General features: G+C 42.0%; 2 protein-coding genes across 4 annotated transcripts in view; one reads left to right on the forward strand and one right to left on the reverse strand.

Annotated features, from left to right (window-relative positions):
- The window catches only part of LOC308344536 (uncharacterized protein), a 573794-nt gene that overhangs the window by 492990 nt on the left and 52988 nt on the right, over positions 1-27816 (forward strand). For 2 of the 3 annotated variants that reach the window (XR_013966994.1, XM_080806122.1), the window contains one exon: positions 16165-18100. The gene's annotated coding sequence lies outside the window, so the exon portion shown is untranslated. Of the gene's footprint in view, positions 1-16164; positions 18101-19202; positions 19429-27816 lie in introns of those variants that run through there. The other variant, XR_013966995.1, reaches the window with a different exon arrangement.
- On the reverse strand, positions 12637-22191 carry PRL (prolactin; the record flags this gene model as incomplete). The annotated part of the gene is made up of 5 exons (XM_080806121.1): positions 12637-12828; positions 15063-15242; positions 17687-17794; positions 19700-19881; positions 22164-22191. 5 exons carry the CDS (start codon positions 22189-22191, stop codon positions 12637-12639), a joined length of 690 nt encoding a protein of 229 aa, XP_080662247.1.

The raw sequence follows: 27816 nt of genomic DNA on the forward strand, positions 1-27816 counted from the left end.
CTTTGCTGGGCCCCTGATGACCATGACCTTTGTCAATGTCTACATGTGACTTCTTGTTTCCAGGCTGCTTAGGGTATGACATTTGTCTCTCAAAACGTTACCTCTGAAATGTATCCCATATACATTTATAGCATGTACAGATATATAAGGACACAGAGATTTAGGAGAAAAAGCTAGATTTGCAGCAGTATGTGTTCAAAACTGTGCTTCCTTGAAAAGTAGAGTTTTCAAGAGATAGCAGGGTTTATGAGAAATTCCATCGGGTTGAAATTAGAAAATTTAGTTTCTATTTCTACTTTTGTCATCTAATTTTATGAGTTTAGATAAATGACATAATCATTCATGGGTTTATTTATACAACTCTAAAATGGAAGGACTGTCTAGTTGATTTTCAAGATTCCTTCATTTTCTAGATATCTGGTGAATCCCACTGGGTAATTATTAGGATATGAAACCCCTTTTTTATGTCAAGACTATTGGTTGAAATACCTACAAAATAATATAAAAAGTAAAGAAAACATATCTGAATAGTTTTTTTTTTTTTTTCATTTTGGTTTTTATTTAAAAATTTGTCTTAGCCATTTGCTGACCCCTCAAGTTCGGGTATTTTTTTTTATTGGAAGCAAAATGAATTTACTGTTGGGGATCTGACACATTTTCAGTATTTAATCACCCCATCCATGTACAATGCTATATACAACCATTTAGGAAGGACCTCTTTGTGTCTTTTATTTAAAAATATATATTATATTTAATTGAAGTATAATTAGCATACAGCGTTATGTTAATCTCAGGTGTACAATACAATGATTCGGTACCCCTGTACATTGCTCACTGTCCATCATGATTAGTCTGGTCTTAACCCCCTTTACCTGTTTCACCTGTCCCCCTAGCCACCTCCCTTCTGGTAACCACCAGTTCTCTATATTTAAGAGTTTGTGTTTTGTTTGTCTCTTTCTTTTTTTCTTTGTTCTTGTTTCTTAAATTCTACATATAAGTGAAGTCATATGGTATTCATCTTTTTCTGACTTACCTCACTTAGCTTTGTACCAGCTGTATCCATCCATGTTATTGCAAATGGCAAGATCTCATTTATTTTATATCACTAAGTAATAGTCTATTATGCATACATACCACACCTTAATCCTTTCATCTACTGATGGACACGTGGGTTACTTCCATGTCCTGGCTATTCTAGATATTGTTGCAATAAACATAGGGGTGTATATATCCTTTCTAATTAATGTTTTCATTTCCTTTGGGTAAATATCCAAAAGTAGAATTAGTGAATCATACAGTAATTCTATTTTTAAATTTTTGAAGCATTTCCACACTGTTTTCCACAGTTGCTGCCTCAGTTTGTATTCCCACCAACTGTACACAAGTTTGCCTTTTTCTCCACATCCTTGACAACACTTGTCATCTCTTGACATTTTGATTCTAGCCATTCTGACAGGTGTAAGGTCATGGCATTGTGGGTTTGATTTGCATTTCCCTGATGATTAGGTGATCCTGAGCATGCGTTCGTGTATCTGTTGGCCATTTGTATGTCTTCTTTGGAAAAATGTCTTTTCAGGTCCTCTGCCCATTTTTGAATTGGATTGTTTGGGTTTTGTTGTTGTTGAGTTGTATGAGGTCTTTATATATTGTGGATATTAACCACTTATTGGATACATCCTTTGCAAATATCTTCTCCCATTCAGTAGGTTGCCTTTTTGTTTTGATGTTGATTTCCTTCACTGTGCAAAAGCCTTTTATTTTGGTGGGGTCCCCCTAGTTTAATTTTGCTTTTGTTTCCCTTTCCTTAGGAAAAATATCTGGAAAAATGTTTCTGCAGCCAATGTCAAATAAATTACTGCCTATGTTTCTTCTAGGAGTTTTATGGTTTCGGCTCTCACATTTACATTTTTAATCCATTTTGAGTTTATTTTTTGTGTGGTATAAGAAAGCTGTCCAGTTTCATTCTTCAGCATGTAGCTGTCCAGTTTTCAGAACAATTTATTGAAGAGACTGTTTCTTCCCCATTGTATATTCTTGCCTACATGGTTGTAGATTAATTGACCATATAAGTGTGGGTTCATTTCTCGGCTCTCTACTCTGTTCTCTTGATCTGTGTGTCTGTTTTTGTGCCAATACCATGCTGTTTTGATTACTACAGCTTTGGAGTATGGCTTGATCTCGAGTTGTGATGCCTCCAGCTTCACTGTTCTTTGTCAAGATTGTCTTGGTTACTTGGAGTCTTTAGTGGTTCTATATAAATTTTAGGATTATTTGTTCTAGTTCTGTGAAAAATGGCATTGGTATTTTGATAGAGATTGCACTAAATCTGTAGATTTCTTTTTTGGGGGGTGTTTTGTTTTGTTTGCAGTTTAATTAGTTAATCATTCTATGATTTCAATACTTTTTTTTTTTTTTTTTTTTTTTGACAGAGAGAGAAAGATTACAAGTAGGCAGAGAGGCAGGCAGAGAGAGAGAGGGGGAAGCAGGCTCCCTGCCGAGCAGAGAGCCCGATGCGGGGCTTGATCCCAGGACCCTGGGATCACGACCTGAACCGAAAGCAGAGGCTTTAACCCACTGAGCCATCCAGGCGCCCCGATTTCAATACTTTTAAGTTTGTTGAGCTTTGTTTCACGGCTCAAGATATGGTCTATCTTAATGGTCCACGGGCACTTGGAAAAAACATTTATTTTATTATTGCTGAGTGTCCTAAGTGTATAATTTAGGTCCTTGGTGATATTCTGTCCCACAGTTGTATTCACTTTCTGAGAAGGAGGTAATAGAGTCAAAACCATAATTGTGGATTTATGCATTTCTCCTTTCTGCTTTTCCAGGTTCTGCTTCATGAATTTTTTAGACTCTGTTATTTGGTGTGTATATATTTGAGATGATTATGTCTTCCTGCTGGATTGATCCTTTCGCCTTATGTAATGTCCTTGTATTTTTCTTTGTCCCTAGGAATTTTCTTTACCTAGAAGTCTATTTTATCAGATATTTATATAGTCATTCCTTCCTTTTTAAATTAATGTTTGCCTGGTATATCTTTTTTTATCCTTTTATTTTCAGTATGTTTGTGACATTACATTTGAAGTGCGTTTCTTTGACTCAACATACAAGTGTCTCGTTTCTTTTCTTTTATTCACTCTGCCGGTCTTTTTCTCTAGATTGGTCTGTTTAGACCATGTTTATTTCAGGTAATTAATGATATGTCAGTTCTTAAGTCTGCCATTTTATTGTTTGGTTTCTTTAGTTCTTCCGGTTCTTGTTTATCTTTCTCTTTTTTTTACTTTCTTGGGCTTGACTTTCTTGACTTGGGCATAGAAGATTACACATTAATTTATTTCCAGTGCTTTTGAATGTCTCTGTTTTCTGGGTCAGTCTGTCTGTTTGCCTGCCTATTTATCTATCTATCTATGAATGAATGACTTCTTTTAGCCTATTAGTATTACCTTGGCAAAGTGTAGAAACCTTATTTCCATTTGCAGTCTTCCCCACCTTTAAATAGTACTCTCATGAGTATCAAACGGTATCATCATTTTTGTTTCAATCAATAAATGTGATATATAAAACTCATGAGGTTGAGATTGGTCTGTTGTAAATACTCAGTTCTTTCCATCTTTCTATCTTTTATCCTGATGCTCCAAAATTGTATCATTACTTCCTTTCTATTTGTAGAATTTCTTTAGCCAATCTTTATGACTAGATCTGCGAGTGACATATTCTTTTAGTTTCTTCTTCATCTGCGAATGCTTTCATTTTCCCTGCATTCCTGAAGGATAGCTCAGCCACACATGGAATTTGCGATAGTTCTTTCCATGTGTATGGCTTAGTTCCTCGTATCCATCATAGTTTCCCTTAGATAAATCAACTGACCTGTGTCTTGGTGCTTCCCTTTAAGTAATGCATCATTTCTTCTTGGTTAGTGTCTAGATTTTTTTCTGTGTCCTGCATTTTCTAAAATTTAATTATAATGTGTCTTGGTGTGGATTTCTTTGGGTTTATCCTTTTTTGGGGAGGCTGCACGTTACGAAACTACAGGTTTGTGTCCCTTTCCCCGCATTTAGGAAGCTTTCAGACACTGTTTCTTTGATTAGTCTTTCAGCTCCATTCTGTTTCTACCTTTTTCCTGAATATGTTGAGAAGAATGTTAGATTTCTAATGGATGTCCTCTAGGCCCCTGGAGCTCTGTTCATTTCAGCTTTAGTTAATTTTCTCTCTGTTGTCCAGATTGCATGAATTTCACTGAGTTGTCCTTAAGTTCACTGATTCTTATCTTCTGTCATTCCTACTCTGTGACTGTTTTGTTGTTGCTGTTATTGTATGTTTCATGTATACAATTTCCATGTGGTTCTCTTTTATAACTTTGACTTCTTTGATAAGTTTTTTTTTTTCATATGTTCCTAGAGAATTTATAATTTATCTTGAAATCCTTTTAGGATGGCTGATTTAAGACCTCTGTCAGATAATCCTATCTGATGAGTTCCAGTGTTGGCATGGGTTGGTTGTCTTGACTCATGCAAGGTTTTATTGTCTGGGTTCTCGGCATGACAAGTCATTTTCATTTGTTGCTTGGAAGTTTTTATCTTAGGTTAGAGGACTTTAAGATCTTATTTCAGTCATTTGTTCCAGCAGAAGCACAACCTGTTTGTATTTAGCATGCCGTTTCAGGCCGACTCTGTGGGCTGTGTTTCCACTGACTTAAAACTTCAAAGCCTTCGCCATGTGATTTTGACTTATCTGATGCATCTTGGGCTCCCGCTGGCCCCAGATGTGCTCTCTGAGGAAGCAAAATGGGTTCCCCTAGCCTGGACCATTGGTTGTCTTGAAGTAAGACCAAAAAAACCCAACAAAACAAAACAAACAAACAAACAAACAAAGAAGAAACCCAATGAACCAACCAAACCAACCACAGGACCTATGGGGATAAAAAGGCTTCCTGCACTAGAACTTACTATGGCACGATCCACATAAAGGGCCTCCTAGAGGCTCCAAGGTCTCTGGATAGAGGATGGGATATTTTGCCTTTTAGAGTCAAAGAGACTTTCCAGGCCCTGCTGCCTGTGTGCTGAGGTCTCTCCTGGTGGTCTTTCCCACCTACTCCAATGTGAGGAAGGGTTTCAGGCTTGCGGAGGCTTCTCTGGCCAGGTGCTTGTCTGACAAGATCTTTTCCTCTGAGGGGGACAGAGAGTGTTCCCAGGCTGGGCTGCTTCTTGTGCCGGAATTCCTTTACAGGTGCCCTCTGGAGGAGAGATACGGGACCCTGGGGTCAAAGAGACTTCCAGAATCAGACTGCGTATGTGGTGTCTCTTGCTTGTGCTGTGTGATAGCCTCAGAGTCTCCACCACCCCAGACTGGAGTGGTTCTTCCAATCTATCCCCCTCGCTGCTCTGGCTTACCTCACCTGGTGTTCATTTGGGTTCCCTCTGGGGGAGGAAGAGCCCTTCCCCAGCTGTCTTCTGGTGCTGGTTGGGGGTCAGGACATGCGGAGCATGGGTCCCCTTCTTCATTGGGTGCTGCTGTGCTGCTCCTCCAGTATTCAGATCCCAAACCAGTTCCCCATCTTCTTACCAACTATTAGAAATCTCTTTTAGTGGCCTCTTGTTATTTCCAGGGCAAAGAGTGCGCACAAATAGATCTATATTTTCTCGTCTTGTTCAGCAGTACAGGTTCTATCTTATAGTTTTATGGGGTCTGAGGGGAGACTTTTTAATGAAGCCAGTTGTGGAAGAAAGTGGAAAACTTCATCGCAGGCAGAAGGAAATGGAAGAGGCCTCTTTCTTTGGAAGCTGTGGGAAGTTGAGTAGGTAAGTAAGTTCTAGATGAATTGCACATCCATTTCCGAGTGAGTAAGCTTTCTGTTTCATCCAATTTTAAGTCTCGTATTTTTTCATTACTTCTGTATACAGGTGGATATGTGTAATGATAATCATACTACCTGTTGTTTCTTCTTATAGGCCATTGCTCTGCTTTTAGCCGTGCCTTTGGACTTAGATCCTTATGGAAATGAATTGTATTGTACAATCTGGACTATTATTTAGCACCAGATGAACTGATGGAATAATAAAAGGGGCTAATGGTGATTACTTAATTGAGCTTACAAAATTTTATATATGCATCTGAAGAGAGATATTCACATGTAATGGTATTCCCAGCCCCTTGTGGCACTCTGAGTGCTTTGATTTAAATTGCATGTAAAAGAATTATTTTATTACGATGGTTAAACTGTAGTATAATTACATGTGTGCATACAGAATCTATTAGTCCAGTGGTCTTAAACGTGAGTGTCCTCATCCCTTTGGGAAGGAAATATCAGCATTTCTATTTATTTTTATCTCATTGTCCTTTAATTTCTATTTTATGCCTATTTTAAAATGCCATAATATATTAGAATAGCAATAGATGCAGAAAAATTTAAAGTTATATAATTTGGGGCCCTGCTAGGGTGCTTGACTGGATGGTGAAAATAGTTTGGAGGTTAGTGATTTAGGAAGCAGACATTTTTTTTTAATTGCCTGCATGAAAATGTACTCAGTCTGGGGGAGTTTACCCTCAAATCTTTCAGTTCAAATAAAGAAAGACAGAATGTGTAAAATACTCATGTTTGCTTGAGTTTGAAGAATATAGATCAGGCTTAGATCCTCAGAGAAAGAAACATTTTTGAAGTCCTGCAGGAGAGAAGGAAGTCTGAGCACACAGGACAGAACTTGTGTGATTGCACAGGGAAGTCAGCTTTTGCTCTCCCTAGTGGCTCTCACCTATCTTTAAAAATCACTTCTCTTTCTCCACCTGTGTTTCCCAAGTTCCTTACTGCTTTGCTATGTCTTTGTCCATAGCATCAGTCACCTGCTAACATGCTATAATGCACTCATATTCATGTCTATTCAGATAGAATGTCAGTCCGTGAGGGAAAGGGTCTGCCTGCTTTGTTCAGTGATACGAACCAGACACTTAACCCCAGTGCCTGGGTAACGTGGGAATTAATTAAATATTTGTTAAATGTCCCATAGCAGAGTACAGGGCTGGCCTGCAACTTGTAGGATTTAGTGGTTCTTACAAGCTATTATCGCTCAGTCATTCTGCAGTTAATGTTACCAGGTGAGGACACTTTTCTTTTTCTCTGTGTAAACATAAACTACATTTGGAGATTGAGTTTTGAGACCCAATATGCTAGCTAGAATACAACATTTACAGAAGAAAACAATATTAGTCGGGGCGCCTGGGTGGCTCAGTGGGTTAAACCTCTGCCTTCGGCTCAGGTCCTGGTCTCAGGGTCCTGGGATCGAGCCCCGCATAGGGCTCTCTGCTCAGCAGGAAGCCTGCTTCCCCCTCTCTGCCTACTTGTGATCTCTGTCTGCCAAATAAATAAATAAAATCTTTAAAAAAATAAAAAAAAGAAAATATTAGTTGATTTGCTTTCTTTATTCAAAATATAAGTCTATTCCTTTAAAAGTTTTACTTATTTTTATTTATTTTTTATGGAGGTGTAATTGACGTGTAACAGTTACATTAGCTTCAGGTGCACGGCATAATGATTTGATGTCTGTATGTATTATGAAGTGATCACCATAATAGGTCTAGCTAACAGCCTTCACCATGCATCGTTACAGGAATTTGTGTGTGTGCGATGAGAACTCTTATGATTTACTCTCTTAGCAACTTTCAAATATGCAATGAGCATATTCCCTTTTTGTGAGTGCACTTAAGTGGGACGAGTGGCTCCAAGTGCGAGCATCAAGGAATCGTGATTGAACAGTTGAGTTGAGTAAGACATCTTGTAGCCAGTTCCTACAGAGCCATCACCGAGGCTGGCCTGGCTCCTGTCATGTTGTACGGCATGGAAGTGTGGACCTGTTTTTAAAACCCATGTTATCTTTTCCGTTTATTCATGCATCGAGTTCTAAATGTCATTCATTTCTCCATTTGTCTTTCCTATCTTCGCTGTCCAAATAGGTTACAGTTATTGCAGAAGCTTTCTGAGTGGCAGAGTCAGGTCTGGATGACTCCTGGGCATTTTGGAAAGATGCTGGGGAGTAGCCAACTCACTCTTAGAGTTCTATTTTCAGAGGGTTACAGGCTTTCTGGTTTTAAGTGTCTTTAAATATGAATATTATCTTCGGAGTGGACACTTTTTAATTATTTGTTTGGTTCATGATTAACTGACTGACTGCTGGGCGTAAGACAATGACGGAGTAGTAAACAGGAGTGGATTCAAGAGCAGAGAATGAGAAGCTTATGGAGGAGGGGACAGATTTTGGGGGGGTCAGTCATGATTTTTGTTTAGGTTTTGTGTAGGGCTGGCTCTGTAAAGAAATGGGTTGTTTTCATTTGATTCTTACGAATTCACTGTGCTTTACCATGTATGTATGTGTGTCTGATGTGAGTGCTGAGAGAGACGAGTGACTTAGCACCGTTATTTCTGGGTGATACAAATACTTTGGTTCTGGTATTTGATATAGTCAAGCCATGCCTCTTGTATGTACTCATTTCTGGGATTTGCTAAAGCCACCTACATATTTTGATGGTTTCCGGAACAAAGCGGATGAAATACAGGGAAATTAAGTTTGGAATCATTTGGACAAAACCTTAACTGATCTCCTCTCTTGTCTCTGACTTTCCCATCCTTTATTTAAAATCCAGTCTCATGTGCTTGGACGCCTTTTTGACTCTTAACATCTCCCTCCTTTCTTCAGTATCGTCAAGCCCTACTTCTGTGCGTGCACCTCTCACTGTACTTCGCTTCTTTGGGCTTGGCAGAGCCCAGTTTTCTTTTCGAGTGTCATCTTGTTTCTGGGCCTGCTTCTTTGCTCTGCCAATCCCATACTCCCACAGCCCTCCAAACCAGATTAGTGTTTCTATTTTCCAATTCTGGACATCTTGCTCTCTTGAACAAAAATTTCCTGGTTTCCTGTTGCCTTGTAGAATAAGTGCAAACTTTCCAGATTGACATATACGATCTTCCCGGTGCATAAACAATCCTTGCATGCCCCCGCCCCCCCCAGTACTGTGCTCTCCCCGCCGCCCCCCATACTGTGTACAGCGTATCATGTGAGCCTAATGATGAGAGCTATTACATGTCTGCTAAAGAGTGCACATTGCTTGTGTTTTGATCAAACTTGATTATTTACTGATACCTTAAATGCTCTACATACTAACAGCTCAGTTCCTTTGTATTAACAGCTCAGAATGCAGGAGATCCTGACATCGTGAAGTGATTTCAGATGAATTGACAGATGTCCCGTCTCCCTAGTTGTGCCTTTCAATATCCCATCAACCTTCAGAACTCCACGATGCATCCATCAGTCCAGAACACTCTCTCATTCTCACATCCAGAGGTCTTCTCAGTCTCCTTTCATTCCCCGCAGTACTTGGGTTCACGTGACTTGCTGTACCGACTCTTCTCTACCATCCAGTATAGTGATTTGCATGTTGACGTCACTCTCTCCACCACTTGAGAGCAAACTTCTGGGAGACAAAGATTTTCTAAACCTCTTTTATTCCTTATGGAGCTTGGGACACTTGGTGGGCTCATCGCTCCTATCAGTGCGTTTCAAGGATGCTTGTTTGTTTGTTTCTGTTTTGTAACCACTGGTCTTGTTCTTCCCATAAGAGGTCCCGTTTCCTCAAATGTGATCTTACATGGATATCCATAAAAGGAAGAAAAAAATAGACTCACTCTGGTTGGCAGGGGAGTGATTGTTATATTCTTCCCAAATATCCCCTTTCCGCCTGCCCCTCGCTGACTCTACAGAACACCCATGGCTCTGCTCAATCTTGTCTGGAAACTACAGTATTTACTTTATAGGTCATGGTCAAGCTGGGAGAAGCCTTTTAATATCACCACCTCAGGTATTTGTCTGAGGTCTTGATTCTGTGCTGGGAATAAACTTTATAAGAGAAGAACACACGTAGATGTCTGTGGGCTGGTGGTGACCTTACGTTTCTTCCAACCGCCTTGTCCATTTATTGCCAAATCTTGCCACTGACAAATACCATCCTCTCGGTTGGAAATATCAAGAAACTGAAGGAAAGGAAGTTAGGTGGGTAACACAATAGAATTAGATGTTTTCAGCAACAAATGACTGAGAAAGGAAGGGCCTACAGGTTTTTTCCTCATATTCTCCTGCTTTCAAAAGAAAACTGGAAGATGAGAAAGCTGACATTTTGTATGCAGGCAGAAGAAAAGGGAGGTTCATGATTGGTTTAGGGCAGGGTATTCTGTTGTGTTCTGAAAGGTTCGGGTCATTACGGCGAGAGACAGAAGCAGGACTCAAACAAAAATGACGTTGGCCACAAGGGAAGAGGTTGGTTTTTTTGGGTAGCATCCCTGTGTGTGTGGGAAAGGCTTCTTCGCATGGTGGAGGGAAATTGCCTTGAGTTCTGATCAGAAGACGTGCCAAGTTCTGCTCATCTCTACAGCGATTTGTCAGTAAGGACAAAGAATAATACAAAGGAAGATTTCAGAAAAGGAAGAGAGAGGGTGAAGGTGGAGTATGAGGAGAATATGATATAATGTTTGCTGTTAGGGTATAAAATCAAAGCAATAGATTTAGGTCTTCACCAACTACAGCACTAGAAACATCCCATCCCTTACAACTCAAGTCTTCTGCTCACGTTTCCCCTCTACCCCTCACCCCTTCGCTCCTTATCCTCCTCCTGCTCCAGCTTTTTATTTCCTCCCTTTCAGGACGTTGGATGGAGTATTTCCTATTGTCTGGTGTCTGGGAATTCCTGCCAAAGCCTTAAAGCTGCTGTAGAGACAGCCTGGCAGTCCCACCGCCTTCTGCGGAAAGCTAGCGGGGATGGGCCCTAATCCCGGGTTATTTAGCAGCAGTCGGACAAGCTGAGCCACCCCAATCCAGTTCCCTCCCTCCAGCAGGCGACTAAGTATGTGAGGAGGGTGTTGTGATCCAGTGGCCCAGCAGGGAGTGTTTGCAAGGCCAACTCTCTAAGAAAAGTATTGACTGAGATAATAATTCATTGGTTCTCAATGAAGGGGAAAACCACATGTCGTCCCTCAGATTCCTGTGTGTTCATGAGCCCAACTTTCTGATCCGCTCTGTGTCTGTGGGAACAGGAAGAGAAGAGGCATGGTCAGGAGACCCCAGGACGAGACAAAGAGCAAAGCAGTGTAACAGCCCCTTGATTGTCTGGAGTGGTGATGATGCATGAGTTTGCTGTGGGTTCCCTAGTGGGCTGATGACCCTGAGCTGGGGTTCTCCAGTAGGGTGAGGGGAGCAGCTGTAGAGGCCGGGGAGAACGCTGCAGGGGGTTCAGTGGTGGGGTAGATACAGAATCAGACCAGAGTATTTCCCCTGGCAAAGACAGTGGACAGTGGGGGTGCCCCCATTTGTGAGTGTCCTGGAAGATCACAAGGGTGGCCCCACGAGAGAGACACTTGCCACTTGAGGGAATTCAAGGTTAGCTTCTGTTGGTGATGAGAGGGCCACGGGCAGCACCACATAAGTCAGTGAAGCCAAAACTTGCCCATCTCTCCTCATCCTCTCTCCCATTCTAGCAGAGCAAAGAGAGATGGAGATCCATCCAGAAAGTGGGAGGGGGGAGAAACCTTGCAGCCACCTCTCCTTCCCCCTGGTAGGTCCGATGAGCCACAAAAGGGCAGAGGATAACATTAAAATAGTTTGAATATGAAATTGAGTTGAGACTTGAATGGACTTATGAGACCCAGAGTGACTAGAATCTATAGGAGGCAACCGTGATGCTGCCCACAAGACGAGTTCAGTGGTACATGGTTGAAAACAGCCCTTGGAGAAGGATAATGCCATTTCAGGTTTGAATCTGTTCTGGTCCAAATTGCCTATGTTGAAATCCTAAACACTAGAAGGCAATTGTATTAGTAGGTGGGGCATTTGGGAGGTGATTCGTTATGAGGGTGGAGCCCTCATGACAGGATTAGTACTCTTATAAACAGGCCCTCCTCCCCCCAAACCTCCCTCCCGCCAGTCCCTGGTTCCTTCTGCCTCGTGGGGTCACAGCAGGAGGTCTGTGACCTTGCAGCGGGAGCGTCCTCACCTGGCTATGCTGTGGAAATAAATTTCTGTTTGTGAGTCTGTGGTGGTTTGTTACTGCAGCCAGAATGGACTGAGACGGTCGCCTACGGAGTTGAAGATGGCTCAGTAAATCTCGTGCTATGTGGGGACATCACAGCCTCGGAGTGCTTCCATTGTCTCTTGGAACACGGTGAGAGTTAGCCGAGAGCGTGTGGCAGACTCTCATTAGCCGTCCTGAGAGCTCACTCTTCCTGGGAGCATGACCGTCATGATGAATATGTACCTAATTCTTGGGTTCTAATAACATGACCCGTAATAATTTGCAGTAATTCTAAAGGAAGCTGCTCATGGTTTTATTTGTCATGCTAGCTTCCGCTCTTTGTGACAGATGTCAATAAGAACTTCCCAAAAAATCGTGATGGATTCTCTTGATTTTCTACGAAATGAAGACGAGAAACTTTGACAAATCGCCTTTTTTTTTGGTTTTGACATCTCTAAGGAGTCAGTTTTTATTTTTTAAGATGAGACCCATTACACCCAAGCCTGCATGAGAAAGCTGCAAAGCTAAGAGGAGCTTGCTATGGGACGGATCATTAAGAACCTTCCGGAAAGGGATGGCGCGGATGTGGGCTTAGCAGTTGCTGTCGTAGACGATCCGGCACTTCAGGAGCTTGAGATAATTGTCAATCTTGTGTGAATCCCTGCGTAGGCAGTGGAGCAGGTTATAAAAAGCAAAAAGGCGCGAGTCTTCATCAGCCATCTGCAGAGAGGGAAGTCCTGACCAGACGGAGTAGACCTCGTTTTCTCTGACTCCAGGGTGAACCTAATTGCCGAAAAGAGAGTGACTTAGTATTACTCGTTTTTGCGCGTCTCGGTTCCTGCTAATTGTCAAATTAAGATGTGGGCAAGAGGCGTGGACGTAAAGCTCTCTAGACAGAGGCGTGGGTTATTGAGCGAGTGTATCTGGCATCTATTCGTCGTCTAAAAAGTAGAAGCAGGGTTCAGGTGTGAGCGTCCTAACGTGTAGGTGATGAGCTGTGTGTGCAGCGGAGTAAATAGAGAACCACACGTTTGCTGTAGACTGAGAGTCCCTTGCAATACAGTTGTGCCATATGTCTGTGTATTTATGAGGCGTATGTGTGTGTATGTGAATGTGACCAAGGGACAACCCAGGAGCTAGTCTCAGTTCTCTCAGTCGAGGGATCTATTTCATGTCCTGAATCTTTTCTCTGATGTGTTCTTTGTACCGTGTTTCTTCTGATAGTTCAGCACGATTACATTTATCTGTTTCCTGCTTCAAACCAGTTCTCTTCTCCGTGTAGTGCGTAGACGACAGACCTCAGAAGCACTAAGGATTGCCCCTGATGGTTTGAGATGCAGGTCGTTTGTGACGTCTGTCACAAAGATCTGCCGAAAGAGTCAGGAGACTTTCACGATCTACCTATGACTGTTACCCGCCCCCGCCCCCCCACACCCCCCCACGCCAAAAGTCTATGAGCAATGGGTGCTTTGTTTGGAGATCTCTGGGGTGGGAGATGCTGAAGATAGTGTCTATGAGAAAGAGTGGGGGTGCGAGCAGTGACCCCTCAGTGGTGAGGGCTGGTGGTGGGCTGGGAAGCATGACAGTGAAAACAAAAGGATGCAGAGGAATGTGAAGGAGGGGCACCCGGGTCTCTGTTCCTCCAGGCTTTGTAAGCTGGGAATCTCCAAAGGACTGAGAGACCCAGTAGGCAGCTTGGGGAGTGGGCATGTCAGTGCCTTTGAGAGCCACTGGATACACATGGGGGATAAATGTAGACCCTGATCTGTTGAACTGTCTCCTACAGAGGAAGAATATTTTTTAAACTTGGGATTTCCTATTGGAATTTAAAGTGTGGGTGTTTGTAGTGTGTGTATATGTTGCCTTGCTATATGTTTATTTTTGGTGCTTGGGCCCTAAGATTTAATTTACTGTGCAAGGGACAATGATAAGAATAAGAAGAAACAAATGGTTAAAAAAAAAAAAAAGTATTCTAGAACAAATTAGTGACCTCAGAAAGTGAGCTGGCAGTAATGAAGAAAATAACTTGAAAGTCTAGGTGTCTATTTCGTGTCTCAAGGTGGAAATGTTCTTTGTGTCTGTGTTGGATATATTCTTCTCCCATGAAAGTGACAAACAGGACACACGATAACATGTACTTTGTATGGAGTAAGGGAAGAATGAAATCACTCCTGTTAACTCTTATAATACTATCATTTTCTTTAGACGAGAAATTATTTCTGAGAACTTCATAAAGCTGTTTGGAGCCACCTCACTCAAGCTGAAATGATCCCATCTGATTGGAGATCGATATTATAACTATTAACTCAATCCAAATTTGATGTTATTTGGGGGAGATTAGATGTAATGTTATGAGTGTTGATTTTGGAAACCTCCCCCCCAAAAGAAAACATAAAATTTGGGATGGTACCACTTTCTGCAAAGAAAAAAAATAAAGAATTTCAGAAAAGCTATACTCCCTTCTTTTGTGACCCACTGAAATCTGACCTCATCTTTTCAATTTCTGACAATCTCTTCTCTCTCTGACAAGTGAGTCCAGCAGAGGTGGGGCTGGGGTAGTGGCAAGAAATACCATTTCGCCTGATTTTGATTTTTTCTTTTCTCCCTTCCCACTGTCATCCTTTGGTGTGGGGAGAAAAGAGAAAGGACATGAGCAGAATTTCAGTAGCAGGTGTCCTGGGATACTTTGAGGAAAATGTTTATCTTGCAGACTCCACTCTCTAGTTTTCTTTTCCTGGAAAATATTATAAACCCTGGTCCCCAGGAAGGGGCAAGCTTTGGGTGGATTTGTATGTTCTGGAGGGAAAGCTGCACCTGTCATCTGTCACACCCTAAGAGTCACTTACAGTAGAACCGACCAGTATGGATTACTAGAGTCTTGCTTTATTTAATGGCGACGCCTAGAATGGGAAATGCCTAAATTTAGTTCTTGCAAAGAGAGGTATTTGGGAACTTGTTTCTCCCCATGGAGGTCACCTCTTTCATTGATGAGGAAAACAAAACAGGAGGATACTCACCTGGCCAACTATCTTCTCCATACCCTCTAGAAGTCTTCTGTTTTGTTCCTCAATCTCGATGGCCCTGGAGAGGATCGAATCTGGGGCTTCTTGCATGCCCCGCACTTCCGTGACTAGATGATACAGGGGGTCGTTCCAGGAGCGCAGAACTCTGAGTATCAAGTTCAGAAGGTCTTCGTGCTACGTGACCATATAAAACAATCACATTAAAGAAAGCACAACACAGGGGGGCAGCCGGGTGGCTCAGTGGGATAAGCGTCTGCCTTCAGCTCAGGTCACGATCCCAGAGTCCTGGGATCAAGCCCCGCATCGGGCTCCCTGCTCAGCAGGGAATCTACTTCTCTGTCTCCCTCTGCTCCTCCTCCTGGTTCGTGCCCTCTCCCAAATAAATAAATCAAATTTAAAGAAAGCATAGCACAGTGGGTTTAGTTGCTTGTGAGTTTTTGCTCGGAGAGGCTGACCTAAACGATCTCTTTGTTATTCCTATGTGTATGTAAAAATGTTTGTAGGTGGTTAAAGTTGTAAAAATAAAAATGTTTAAGCCATGGACTTAGACTTTGCTAAAATAAAAAAAATATATATCTGCCTTATTTGAATAACTACTTCCTCTAACGAGAATTCTAGTTGATAGCGTGAGGAATTTTGTTTTCCTCGGAAGTTCTACTATCTGCCCAGTTAGTGAGCTTTTTCTATTTGACAGCTCTGCTTGTCCAAAAAGAGTTTTGTTGGCTCTTGGGATGGGTCTCTAGTACCTGACTCAAGAAAGATAGATTCCACTGGGCGCCTGGGTGGCTCAGTGGGTTAAGCCTCTGCCTTCCGCTCAGGTCATGATTCCAGGGTCCTGGGATCGAGCCCCGCATCAGGCTCTCTGCTCAGCAGGGAGCCTGCTTCCTCCTCTCTCTCTGCCTACTTGTGATCTCTGTCTGTCAAATAAATAAATAAAATCTTTAAAAAAAAAAAAAAAAGGAAAGAAAGACAGATTCCAGAGTGCCAGTGACAAAGGGCTCACATCACACGTTCAACCAAGGACTCATTCATTTTAATGAGTCAAATCATTCTTTAATGGATTAGCTTGTGATGTGTAGTTTTTATTTTGTATTAGAATGAAGACTCGGTGAAGAAGGCATAGCCCTCATCAGTGTGGTCTCCTCAGTCTGTACCAGCCCCCGTCCCTGTGCCGCGACCAGCGCTCTCTCCTCTGCTGAGCCGTGCAGGTGAGTAAAACGGCGCCGTGCTGGGGGGACCATCATCAGTGGAATTTACAAGGGAGCTCTGGCCCCGATCTTCCCATCGTCAGGATCGCACATGAAACTCTTAGGAGCCGCTTGTCTCTGATTTCCAAGGCTTGCTTTCCTGAGGTCTGGGAACTAGTCTAGGGTAGAAGAATTGAAGAATGGAGAGGAACCCAACAGACGTGGTGACAAAAACATGTCCTGGGACATGAAGGAAGTGTAAGCCCTGAATGGCCGTCTCGTTGAGCTCCTTGGAGCATAACGAGTCAGGGTGAGGGCTTGGAATTAGAGGAAGCTCAGACTCAGGGCTTACCACCCCGTCACGACTCCAGATTTCCCAACCTCTGCGAGCTTCAGCTTCCTCGTCTCTGCACGTGTAACAGCAGTGCCTAGTGTCCTTGGGTTCTTTTCTGTGAGGATTAACTGCAGTGATGCACGTCCATGGCTTGGTGAAGTGTCTGGCCAGGGAGTGGCCCTCAATACATTTTAACTCCTCCTCATCCTTCTCCATTCTTTCCCTTCATTTGATCGTCATCATTAACATCAGTGCTATTAAGGAGCTTAGCAAGCAGCAAGAATGCTGGGGCCCATTAATGAAGTTGTGATTGCATGTATGGGGACATATACGTGAAGAGGCTTAATTTAAGTCACGTTAAGATGGTGCCTGTGGCTGGGAATCAGAAAGGAGAGATTCTTAGGATTAAAAAAAAATGGGGATAAATGATTGGGGCTCCCTGTGCAGACTTTGTGGTCATCAGGACAGAAGCAATCATTGTAGCCAGGAGAAAAGAAACATAGTATTTGACAGGACCTTAGGATTCGGAAGTGACAGGTGATGGAGGAGTCAGGGAAGAATGAAGCGAGAAGCAGGTGTCCGAGAAGCAGAAGGAGCATCAGAAGGGGAGCCTACAAAGTCTGGAAGAGCTGGCTCACCGGGCGCGGGGCTCGGTACTGTGGAATGCTGCCGGTGGAGGAGCCAAGGGTATCCCGGGATAAATACAACCGTATGTTGTATGTATGTATGTATGTATGTATGTATGCATGTCTTCCCCATCCCTGAATCTGCCAGACCTTCTGTTTTATACATGGAAGTCCAGTTCGGTTCAGGCTTTCATATGGTATAATAGATGCAATCCTGGGTCCAAGGCACTGATTAAAATCATGCTGGTTGCATGATCAACTTAGAGATTTATTTTGCTGCTATGGTGTTTAGTCCTCACTTGGTTTTACTGATGCCTCGTTGTTACAGACTGCCATCTCTCCCTGATTACTTGCTCTTCCTCCATTATTTCTCTGCGTGTGCATCAGCATTATCTAACCCAGCACTTCTAACAATCTATAGCGTGGTGACACCTCAGTGGTATCGGTGAGAAACCTGGCGAGAAGACTCACGTGGATCTGCTGGGCTTGCTCCTTGTCTTCAGGGGTGGAGAGGGAGGAAGTGTGGCAGCTGTTGATGGCCTTGGTTATGAACCCCCGGCCCTGGGCATACCTTTTATCCTGAAAGCGGGCAAGCAAATTTAATTAGTTACAGTTGTTTGAGCATTGGTTAAATGAGCCCATTACCAGAATATTAACACACTTGATGTATAATTTTTTTTTAATGAGAACTACATAAAAAACTGAAACTAAAGAATTGAGAAAAGCACCTTTTCCCTACCTTTTATTTTGATTTTCTCTATAGATGCATTCCTTTTTTTTTTTTTTTAAAGTCTTACTTTTCCAAATCCCAACCTCTTGCCTTTTTTGTGATTCCCTTGCTTAATTCCACCCTTTCTACAAGTTACTATTTGGAAAGCAAACACTAAAAATACAAAAAAAAAAAAAAAAAGAAAAGAAAAAGAAAAGAAAGAAACCTTAAATATTTTGTTAACTATCCTCTTTCTTTAGTATTTGAACCAATATTCTTGTGCATGTGTACCTATATTTTGCCATTTAATATTTTCTTTACTGGGGGGTCCAAGCCGATATGCTCCCCTCATAGGTATAATAAAGTTCTAACTTTTCTTTGGCTGACATCTGAATTCACCCCTGTACTTTACCATGTTTGTCATAGGTGTGTAATACAATTTTGTTGATTGTTACAAAATGGTAAGTCCAGAAAAACAGGGTATAAAATTTTAGGAAATATTAATCAGTGGACTCAAAAGTAAAATACACACACACACACACACACACACACAATACCACCACCACCAACAACCACAACACTGACATAAAGCTAATCTCTACCAAAAGCTGTGAAAAATCTAAGGAGATTGCTGGGGAGACGTGAGAGACACCAGAACGACAGTCAAAGGCAGAGGATGAAAGGAAAACCAGGGAGTACAGAGAGCGATGGGACACGTGTTTATTACAAACATCGAACCCCATTCTTTACGGAGACCCTCTGATTTAAGGAACCTCTCCTACACAGTAACACACAACTTTGAAAGTACCGTAATCAGAAGGAGAATATTGTTTCCTATTCTAAACCAATCCTTCAATTCTGGTTCTAAATCTATACGCTGGACATCTTAGAGCAATAATTCATAGCATTTTGCGGTTTCAGAAGACCTATTATTGTTTGTTTTCCTGACATGGATTCAGCTTAGTTTAACTTTCTTCGATTAAGTCCATTTCAGGCAGCGTGATGCTCATTTAATAGAGATCTGGGATGCCTTGGGAGACACAGACCCCACACACAAGGACGCACGCTCAGCGTGCTTCCCTTTACCCGAGCTCCCCAGAAGCGCTTTAAGCCAGGGTGTTGTTATGGAGCGATTGGTTGTGTCTTCCCAAAATTCCAACGGTGAAGTCCTGACTCCCAGTCCATTATATTTGAAGATGGACCTTTTATAGAGGTCAGCAAGGTGAAATGGGGTCTTCAGGCTGGATCCTTGACCCACGAGGATTACTGTCCTTACAGGAAGAGACACCAGAGAATCGCCCACCCCTACCTTCTACCTTCTATCTTCCACCACCAGGAGGACAGGGAAAGGCAAGATGGGAAGATGTTTGCCCTTATCACAACCTGACCACGTCTGCACCCTGCTCGCGGACCACCAGCCTCCAGAACTGCCCGAGAGGACATTTCTGTCGAAGCCACGCAACCTCCAGGATTCTGTTGCGGCAGCCCCATCCGGCTAATGCAGGTGCTTCACATTCCTCAGAAAGTTCTTTTTTAAAGGAAATGAATTAAAGGAAAACTTTAAGGAGTTATTATACTCTTAAAGAATCCTTGAGGTGTCATGAAACTGTCCCTTTCTTCTTGTCCCCCATTTTAGGAGCCAATGGCTTTTTTACATTAAAAATCATGTTATTGGAGATTCAGCTCGGGCAGCGTTCCCGTCTCAAGGGTAGGCTCGTCCCCTCACGCCCAGGAAGCTTCCCCTTCCGGGAAGAAGCAACAAGTGCAGCACTTACGAATTCGTTGAACATCTCTGAGGAGAGGTTGTGGATGTAGTGGGAAAGGATGACCGCGCGGTCGAACAGGTCTCGGAGGGACACCTGGCAGTTGACAGCACCGGTGGGACAGATGGGCAGGGAGGCCACGCCCTGGCACAGGAGCAGGTCTGACACCAGCAGCAGCAGGGGCAGAAGAGACCCTGCTCAGATAGAAACACCAAGCACTGTGAGGCGGTCTGTTCAGCGGAGGTTATCGGAAGTCCCGTCCCCCCCTCCATGTGATTTGGGACTGTGATAGCCCGGGGTAGGGAAGGGCTGACACCTCCCGCCGTGTAAATTTCAGCATGTAACTATATTTGCACAGAGACAAAGTTGGAGAAGCAGGTTACTCCCTGCATTTTGGTCTTGCTCCCAGGAGAGCTTCCCTACTTTGCAAACATCCGGAGCTTAAATGAACTCTGAGCCTGGGTGTTTAAGTCATTCTTCTAAGTGAGTTGCACATCTTGGGGGTTTCTGCAGACTTCCAGCAGCGCCGGGCTCTCTGTGAGTCTGTCATCTTTGAAACTCTGTGTTGACGACTACTTGCATTTTAGACCCCGGAATGGCAGACCTCACACGGTACATCTGTTTGTTTTACTTTCATGCCTGATCAGAATAAATATGATTGACGATGGTGGATACAGAGTACGAAGGGAACCGAACAGGAAGCGGTGCCATGGCCTAGATCTGCTAACTTACCTTCATAACCCTATGCGATTTTTGACTCCTTGCCAAAAGCTTTGCTTTTTTTTTTTTTTTTTAAATGTGTGTTTCCTAGTAACCTTGTGAGTGATGCGGCCTTCGTTATTATCATCAAATTACACTGATGAAGCAGAAGGCTTAGAGAGGTTAAGTGATTTTCCTCCAGTCCTATTATTAGCTGGCGGAGGAGGCCGGACATCAGTGTTTTCGCTCTCACTGTGTCGTGTGACGTCCCACACACCTGTGGGCGCCCAGGCTGCACCCAGGTCACCAGGGGCCAGGAATGGGCGTGAGGACCCAGGGCTTGGAGAGTCACTGCCATTCCTTGAAAAGAATGGTACTTTGCCCTTAATGCGTGCTCACAATGGCCCTAGAAAGTTGGCTTGATCCCTTTCTTCTGTTCTATCTGCAAAACCCCCCATTGTAAAATCTTGGACAATTAGTCAGAGATGATTTAGTTATCACTGTGATAGCTCAGCAGATGGGAAGATACAGACCTCTGCCATATCAGTAATTTATACTTTCAAAAGGAAAGAAACAATCTATTAAAATCACTTATTAGCATCAGTGAAACCACTCCAAAAGACTATCTGAATTAGAAATGTATTATCAGAAAACCAAGCTTCGATGGAAACCTCAGTAACTGTAATCAGAAATGTCTAGGATGACATGAGGCAAGTGCTGAAGATTTATGTGTGAAAAACTTCCTAAACCGAAATACCTACACATATCTAAAATTTTTTGTTAATAGAGACTGTAACTCACAACCTTTAGCTGCAAAAGGAAAGACGGAAATGTTGTGAGTCGTCGAACAGACTTCTAATTTTTCAAAAAACATGATATGTCCAAAAGGCTTATTTTAGAGCCTTTAGAGTCACGTAGTTTATCTGAACGGATATTTTATCTACAGGTGTAAATAAAAAGTGTGCTACGAGAAATTGGAATATTAGTTCTAGGAAATTCATCACTTCATAGATAGTATTTAACTCTGACTACATTTATCATCTGAAGGATTCTCACAGTCTAAGAAGAGATAAAATAGATAAATGTTTTTGTTCTTCCTTTAGTAAAATGAATTTTATGGTTGTTGCTAATTTCTTTTTCTTGCAAATGTCAACCAAGAAAGTAAAGATGGTTAATTATTACTAGGCTGTTTTTCTCTTTGAAATGTCATTTGGCTGAAACCCAGCTGACAAAGTATGATACGAGACGCTTCTACTATCATTGTTTCTATGTTACGACTGCAGAGTTGAAAGTTTCACCAGGCTGACTCGTGTCAGAGTCCTGGGAACCAGAAAATGTTGGTGTCTACCCTCTGGAGTTGTGACAGATCGGACCCATAGACATTGGTCGTCTTATTCCAGGCCAGGGGTTCTCAACTTTGGCATTATGGGTGTTTTTGAGCTGGATCATTCCTTATTCTGGGAGCTGCCCTGTGCGCTGTGGTCCATTCAGCAGCATGTCTGAGGTTTGCCCACTAGATAACAGGAGCATGCCCATTCTGAATTAAGGCAACCAGAACATCTCAGATGTTGGCTCGAGGTCTCTGGAAGAAGGACGATCTCCATTTGAGAATGAGCGTACTTGTACAACTGCTTTCCAGACCAGTGGCTAGATAGCTCTCCTAAACTTTGTAAACCCGAAACCTCTTGCTCAGAGAATATTAGCTGAAGTTTCAAATTAGTGCCACCCCCCCCAAGAGTGTGGATAATTCAACAAACCCGTGAGTTGTTGCACGTACCTTTCAGCGACCACCCTTTGTTGTCCATGGTGGGGATACTTTGGAGAAACACACGTCGCCAGAGAAGGCCTGGTAGTCCAACAGCTTTCTCTCCCAGATATTGGCTTTATAAGCCTTTGACATCTTCATGAATATATTTAATCAAACATTCCCTTCCCTTTTGCCAGTCATCTATTTCCGTCATTGAGATTACCCCCATAATTTCAAACATCAAATGGTATTTTATTTCTTATTCATATTCAGGAAGACATACTGGCCAGAAATGAACATTCGAGGAAGGGTTTTGATTAATTAGACCGAAAGGAAATGAGAGAAATGATGAAGGTGAGGTGTGGAGACTATTTTGGGTGAAAGGCCCCATGTCACTATAGCAGTCGTTTGATGTAAAATTTACCTTTATAGCTCTTGAATATAGCATTATATATCACTTAGGTGTCTCACGGACTCGCAATGGGTATTCTTATTTTCCCAGTTCAGAAGTGCCAGGTGAAGTCAAGATGTCAAAGCCGACACAGGAAATATCAGGACATATAGAATAAGGAGAAAGTAGGACATTCGATCTCCCATCATGCTCTTGTTATTTTCGCTGTCGTCTTTTTCTTGCTCTTACACATTCTCTTTTGCCCCTTTTAAAATGACATATATGCATGGTACTTTGTTTTAAAGTGGGTATTTTCATGCCTTCATTTCTTTTGACTTTAACCTTTGTGTAAATTTAGGTTAGCGTCCCCAGTTTACAGATTAAAGGACAGAGGCCTGAAGAGATTTGTTGTCAAGAATTTGAAGTAATTAGTCAAATGTAGATGCTGGAAGGATTATTGCTTCATTAGGAATCAGGAGGGGTATAAAGAAGACTTGGAAATGAATCATTTAACAAACACAGTTGGGCATGAACAAGAAATAAGAAATCACCCCTGACCTTAGAGACTTTATTCTGGGCAAACAACATGGAGGTTTTCAAGGATGAACACACACACACCCGCCCTGGGAATATGGTGTAATAAAAACAAAATTCTAGGCAATAATTTGCACTCTCCTCAAGGACAGAGTGGACAGACTTCACTAATTTATGATCACTTTATTTCTCTGACCCAGCCCCCCTCCAGGGCCAAGGTGACAAAAATTCATCTTTCAGGGGCTCAAAAGTTCCATCCGCTTCTTAGAGATTTCCTAAATGAAATGATTTTAATGAATAAGAACTGGGTTATTGACGACTTTCTCTAATTTTTGAGTCCTTGCATCTAAAGCAGCCGTGACCTTTAGCTTCAATGTCACCATATGCTCTCCCAGTTAATCAACAGGTGAGCTCATTTTTAAAATAATTCCTTTCCAGGGCATTGACTTTCTTCCATAGTTGCTGCTGCCACAGTTGTGCCTCAGCGATTTTCCAAGTGCTCTTCCGGAGACCTAGAAATCTCAACGAAGAGTCACATCCCTTAAAAATCATCTTCCTCATTGTCTTAGCATAAGCCAGGCTAGATTTTGTACCCTGCGTATCAAGTGTGGTGAAATATGGGCTCTCTCAGTCTGAAGGTGGGTCAGGATTTCATCGATCCTCGGTGGTATCCATTTTTTAACCCTGGACAGTGAAAAATCTGAATTAATTTTTAAGAGAGCAGTGCCCCATGGTTGAAAAATTAATACTGCCCTCCATTCCCCTCTTCTTTTAGAAACTTAAGAGTAGGGAAAGCCGCCATAAGAACTGACAACATAATGTTGTGACTTTTGTAGGTAGCCGGGAAAAAAGCAATCTAAGGACACCTGAGTTGTGTTCATTCTGGGAGGCCAAGTGATTTATTTGACTCCAAAGAGGGGCATGTTTCTCTGTAAACTCTCATTGCTTCCTTGCGGCCTCACCACCCCCCGTTTCCTGTTAATGGGATATTGCAATACCTAAATAAGGCACAAGGCGTATTTTATGCAAAAAGTCATAGTGGTCCTATTTTTTTCTGCTATCTACATCACCTACCTTTCACCTTAATTTTTGTACATGGCTCTTTTAAAGATCTTTCTCTTTACCAAACCCTGCCCTTAATTTAGAGCAATAAGGACACTCACTGAGAATAGACTTGTTTGCTTTTATTTACGAGACTTCATTTGTTTGCCATGTGGGGGCTTAGGATAAACCGGGAGCTGATGATTGATTTCTGTCAAGCAGCCAAATAAATTGCTAAAATGATGTTCAAGTTGCCAGGAAATTTTTAGTACCTGAAACTCGTGAACAATTTTGTCATCTCTTCTAAACGATTCTGATTTTTAACATGAAGTAACATTGGGTTTCTTTTCTTACTAATTAGGAATGGAGCTTGCAGTTTCTTTGAATTTTCTTTTGTTTGTTTTTAAATTTGGAATAATACCGCTTTTTCTTGTCTCACTGTGATGCAAAAATATTAAAAAGAATTCACAAAGCTTGAAAGCTATCTACTGCAGGATATGGAGAACATTAAAAAGTAAAAGAAATTAAGAAGTTTAAAAATCATCAGATAAGAGAATCACAGTCATATTTCAATTTATACTGGTCATGAATCGCCTTTAATAAAGTGAAAGTTTCAAATGGTGAAAGGTGTACTGTTAGTGGATTTAAGAATTCCCAACCAGCGGTCTTGCAAAACCTGGACTGAAAGATCAGAGAGGTTACATGTTTTCGATATAAAATAACAAAATGTGAAAGGCACACTGGAGAAGGAATCAATCACTATGGCCCTTTCTTGAACCGAGCTGTTTTCAGGACAAACAACAGTAATGATTTTGTTACATCCTCTGTGTATGTCAATTTCATGCATATTACAATGTATATTTTCCCTTAAGTGCCTGTATTTAACGCTTATCTCTGCCAGGGTCATCAGCTTCCTTAAGTAACTCCAGAACCCAAGTTCTTAATCCGTTAGCAGTGTCTTCAGGGCATTTTCTCCTTCAGTCAGAAAGCCATCATGGAAACTTCTGGAAATTTCTCCTGTAATTTATTTTCACTGATAAATGTTCACGTCCTCTGCTCTAATTCTCTTGAGTTCTTGGCATTAGCTTGTCCTGTGAGTTTCTTGTCACATGTTTGTTCCCATCAACACGTCCCTTTGAACACATTTTAATGCGTGATATAGGACAATGCCAGATCTAAGGAGAATGTGTGTGGAAACCGCAGAGTCACCCTTTAAGATGACATTTTTTTCAAGGAAAAGCATCAGATATTGGCTGTGGGTTAATGTGAAGTGAGGCAGATGATAGCTTTTTTTTTTTTTTTTAAGATTTTATTTATTTATTTGACAGAGAGAGACATAGTGAGAGAGGGAACACAAGTAGGGGGAATGGGAGAGGGAGAAGCAGGTTTCCCACTGAGCAGGGAGCCCAGTGTGTGGCTCCATCCCAGGACCCTGGGATCATGACCTGAGCCGAAGGCAGAGGCTTAACCCACTGAGCCTCCCAGGTGTCCTGATAACTTTTCTTTTCTTTTTTCTTTTTTAAAGATTTTATTTACTTATTTATTCAACAGAGAGATTGAGATCACAAGTAGGCAGAGAGGCAGGCAGAGAGGGGGAAGCAGGTTCCCTGCTGAGCAGAGACCCCCCCGATGCGGGGCTTGATCCCGGGACCCTGAGATCATGACCTGAGCTGAAGGCAGAGGCTTTAACCCACTGAGCCACCCAGGCACCCCTCGATAACATTTTTTATAAGAGATTTTTCATATTCCAATATTTTGTGCGTGTGTGTGTGTGTGTGTGTGTGTGTATCTTCTAAAATGGAAAGTGGATCTGAAGCACACCCGCTTTCAGGGAGATAGATCTCTATATATAGATATGGACACACTCACGGAGTCATCGTCTAATAGGAAGTGGGACTCTGGGCCATTGCTACTTCCAGGGATAATTTTAAATTTTCTAATTAGCACGGCCACGACCAAACAGAACTGAATGCTATAGCAACAGACCAGGGTCCCTGCGGGGGCCTGTACTCCCGGACAGACATTAATTCTTTAATTGTTCAATTGTGGTGAGACTGGCGGGGCCCTTGGGGAGGTACTGGGGCAGTCGGGAGGAGTCAGGGAACATGAGATCAGGGCAACCGATCTGTATGGAGCCGACGAGAACCTTCCCATAGTGTCAGAGCTCATAGGGCCATGCAGGTCTTGACAGCTGTCATCTCTGCCTTCCTCCTCCGTTCATCATTTTCAGGGTATTGAAAGGACTCAGACTAAGAAGTAGGGCAGGTTCTTCATAGGAAATAATATACTTCAGTTCTAGTCTGTACACCCATCATCCTACAATACGTTTTTCTCCTGGAATTTGCCTAAAATAGCTTCCCTGGGACATGTCCCTCTTTTTCTTTAATTTATTCATTAAATGCAAAATGTATTAGCAGCATAATATATGCTTTGATACTCGGGAGTAACTAAAGTGACATTTGTTTAGCAAAACTCTTTATTAGCATTTGGGGTTTAAATATGAATAATAATTACTAGATGGGATGTTCTATTGACCAAATGCTCTATACATACACACACACATATACATATACACGTATTTTATGCTTTTTATATATGCTTATATTCTCTGTGTAGGTATATATTAGTGTGTGTATATCTGTATGTATACATAGACGTATGTATATATGCACTTCTAAATTACAAGGGCAAAGTAGAGTTACACAGTGATTATGAAGACTTTTGAGATAAGGAGATCTCAGAATTCTGGGTCTCCCTAATTCTAAAAAAATGATCAAAAAAGGAAGCTTAAAAACCTGGCAAAATTACACCCACTACCCAAGGTAGGACAGATGAGCAAGTTATTTTTTTCATGGCTTAGAGTGGGGAATCAATAGATAAAATCAAGCTAGTATTCTAAGAAAGGAGAGGAATCAACAGATGATGCAAATTTATTATAACCACTAAAAATATGGGAAACAGATTATAAGCCTTCTAACTCAGAGAAAGGAAGTATAAGCAGGCACACACATGTACACAAAATAAAAGGCATTCTGTTTAACAAAAGTTAGGAAGCATAGAGAATATGAGCAGACACACACGCAATTAAAAGTTAGAATAAGATCAAATTTCAAAAATAAGGGACAAGTTAATTATTAAAAGAAAAAAAATGACTTAGTTTCTTTAAGGGTGGCAAATGCCAGTTAGGTGCTGGATACAAGTGATATACCTAAAAGAATTATTTTTGAAGGGTGAGGAGGTGGGAGCCGACACACATTGGCCATTGTCTGGAGACAGTTTTGATTGTCGTGACTGATGTGGGGGCGATCCTGGCATCGACAGGGTAGAGTCCAGAAATGCCGGTAAGTACAACACTCCGCACAGCCACCAAAACCAAATGCTACAGCATCCCAAACGTCAGTAGCTCCAATGTTGAGAAGCCCTGACCTAAAACAAAGTGGCTAAGAGAACATAAGGGGGTGGGGATGTGGGGGTGGGAAGAGGACAGAGAAAGCACATCAGGTAAATTACTTAAAATTGCTGGGGTGACAACATGACTCCTAGGCAGGTTTAAGATTAAGGCAAGAAGGTTAAAAGGCCATCCTTTGTGATACTGTATACAGTCAGCAGTGGAGACAAAGCTGTCAACAGTCTATGCATTTAATAGGATCCAAAACGTAAAGCATAGAGTTAAGAAAATGTGAGGGGAAATTAACCAGTACGCAAGAGTAGGAGATC

The sequence above is a fragment of the Martes martes genome (assembly GCF_963455335.1).
Source record: "Martes martes genome assembly, chromosome: 6".
NCBI lineage: Eukaryota > Metazoa > Chordata > Mammalia > Carnivora > Mustelidae > Martes > Martes martes.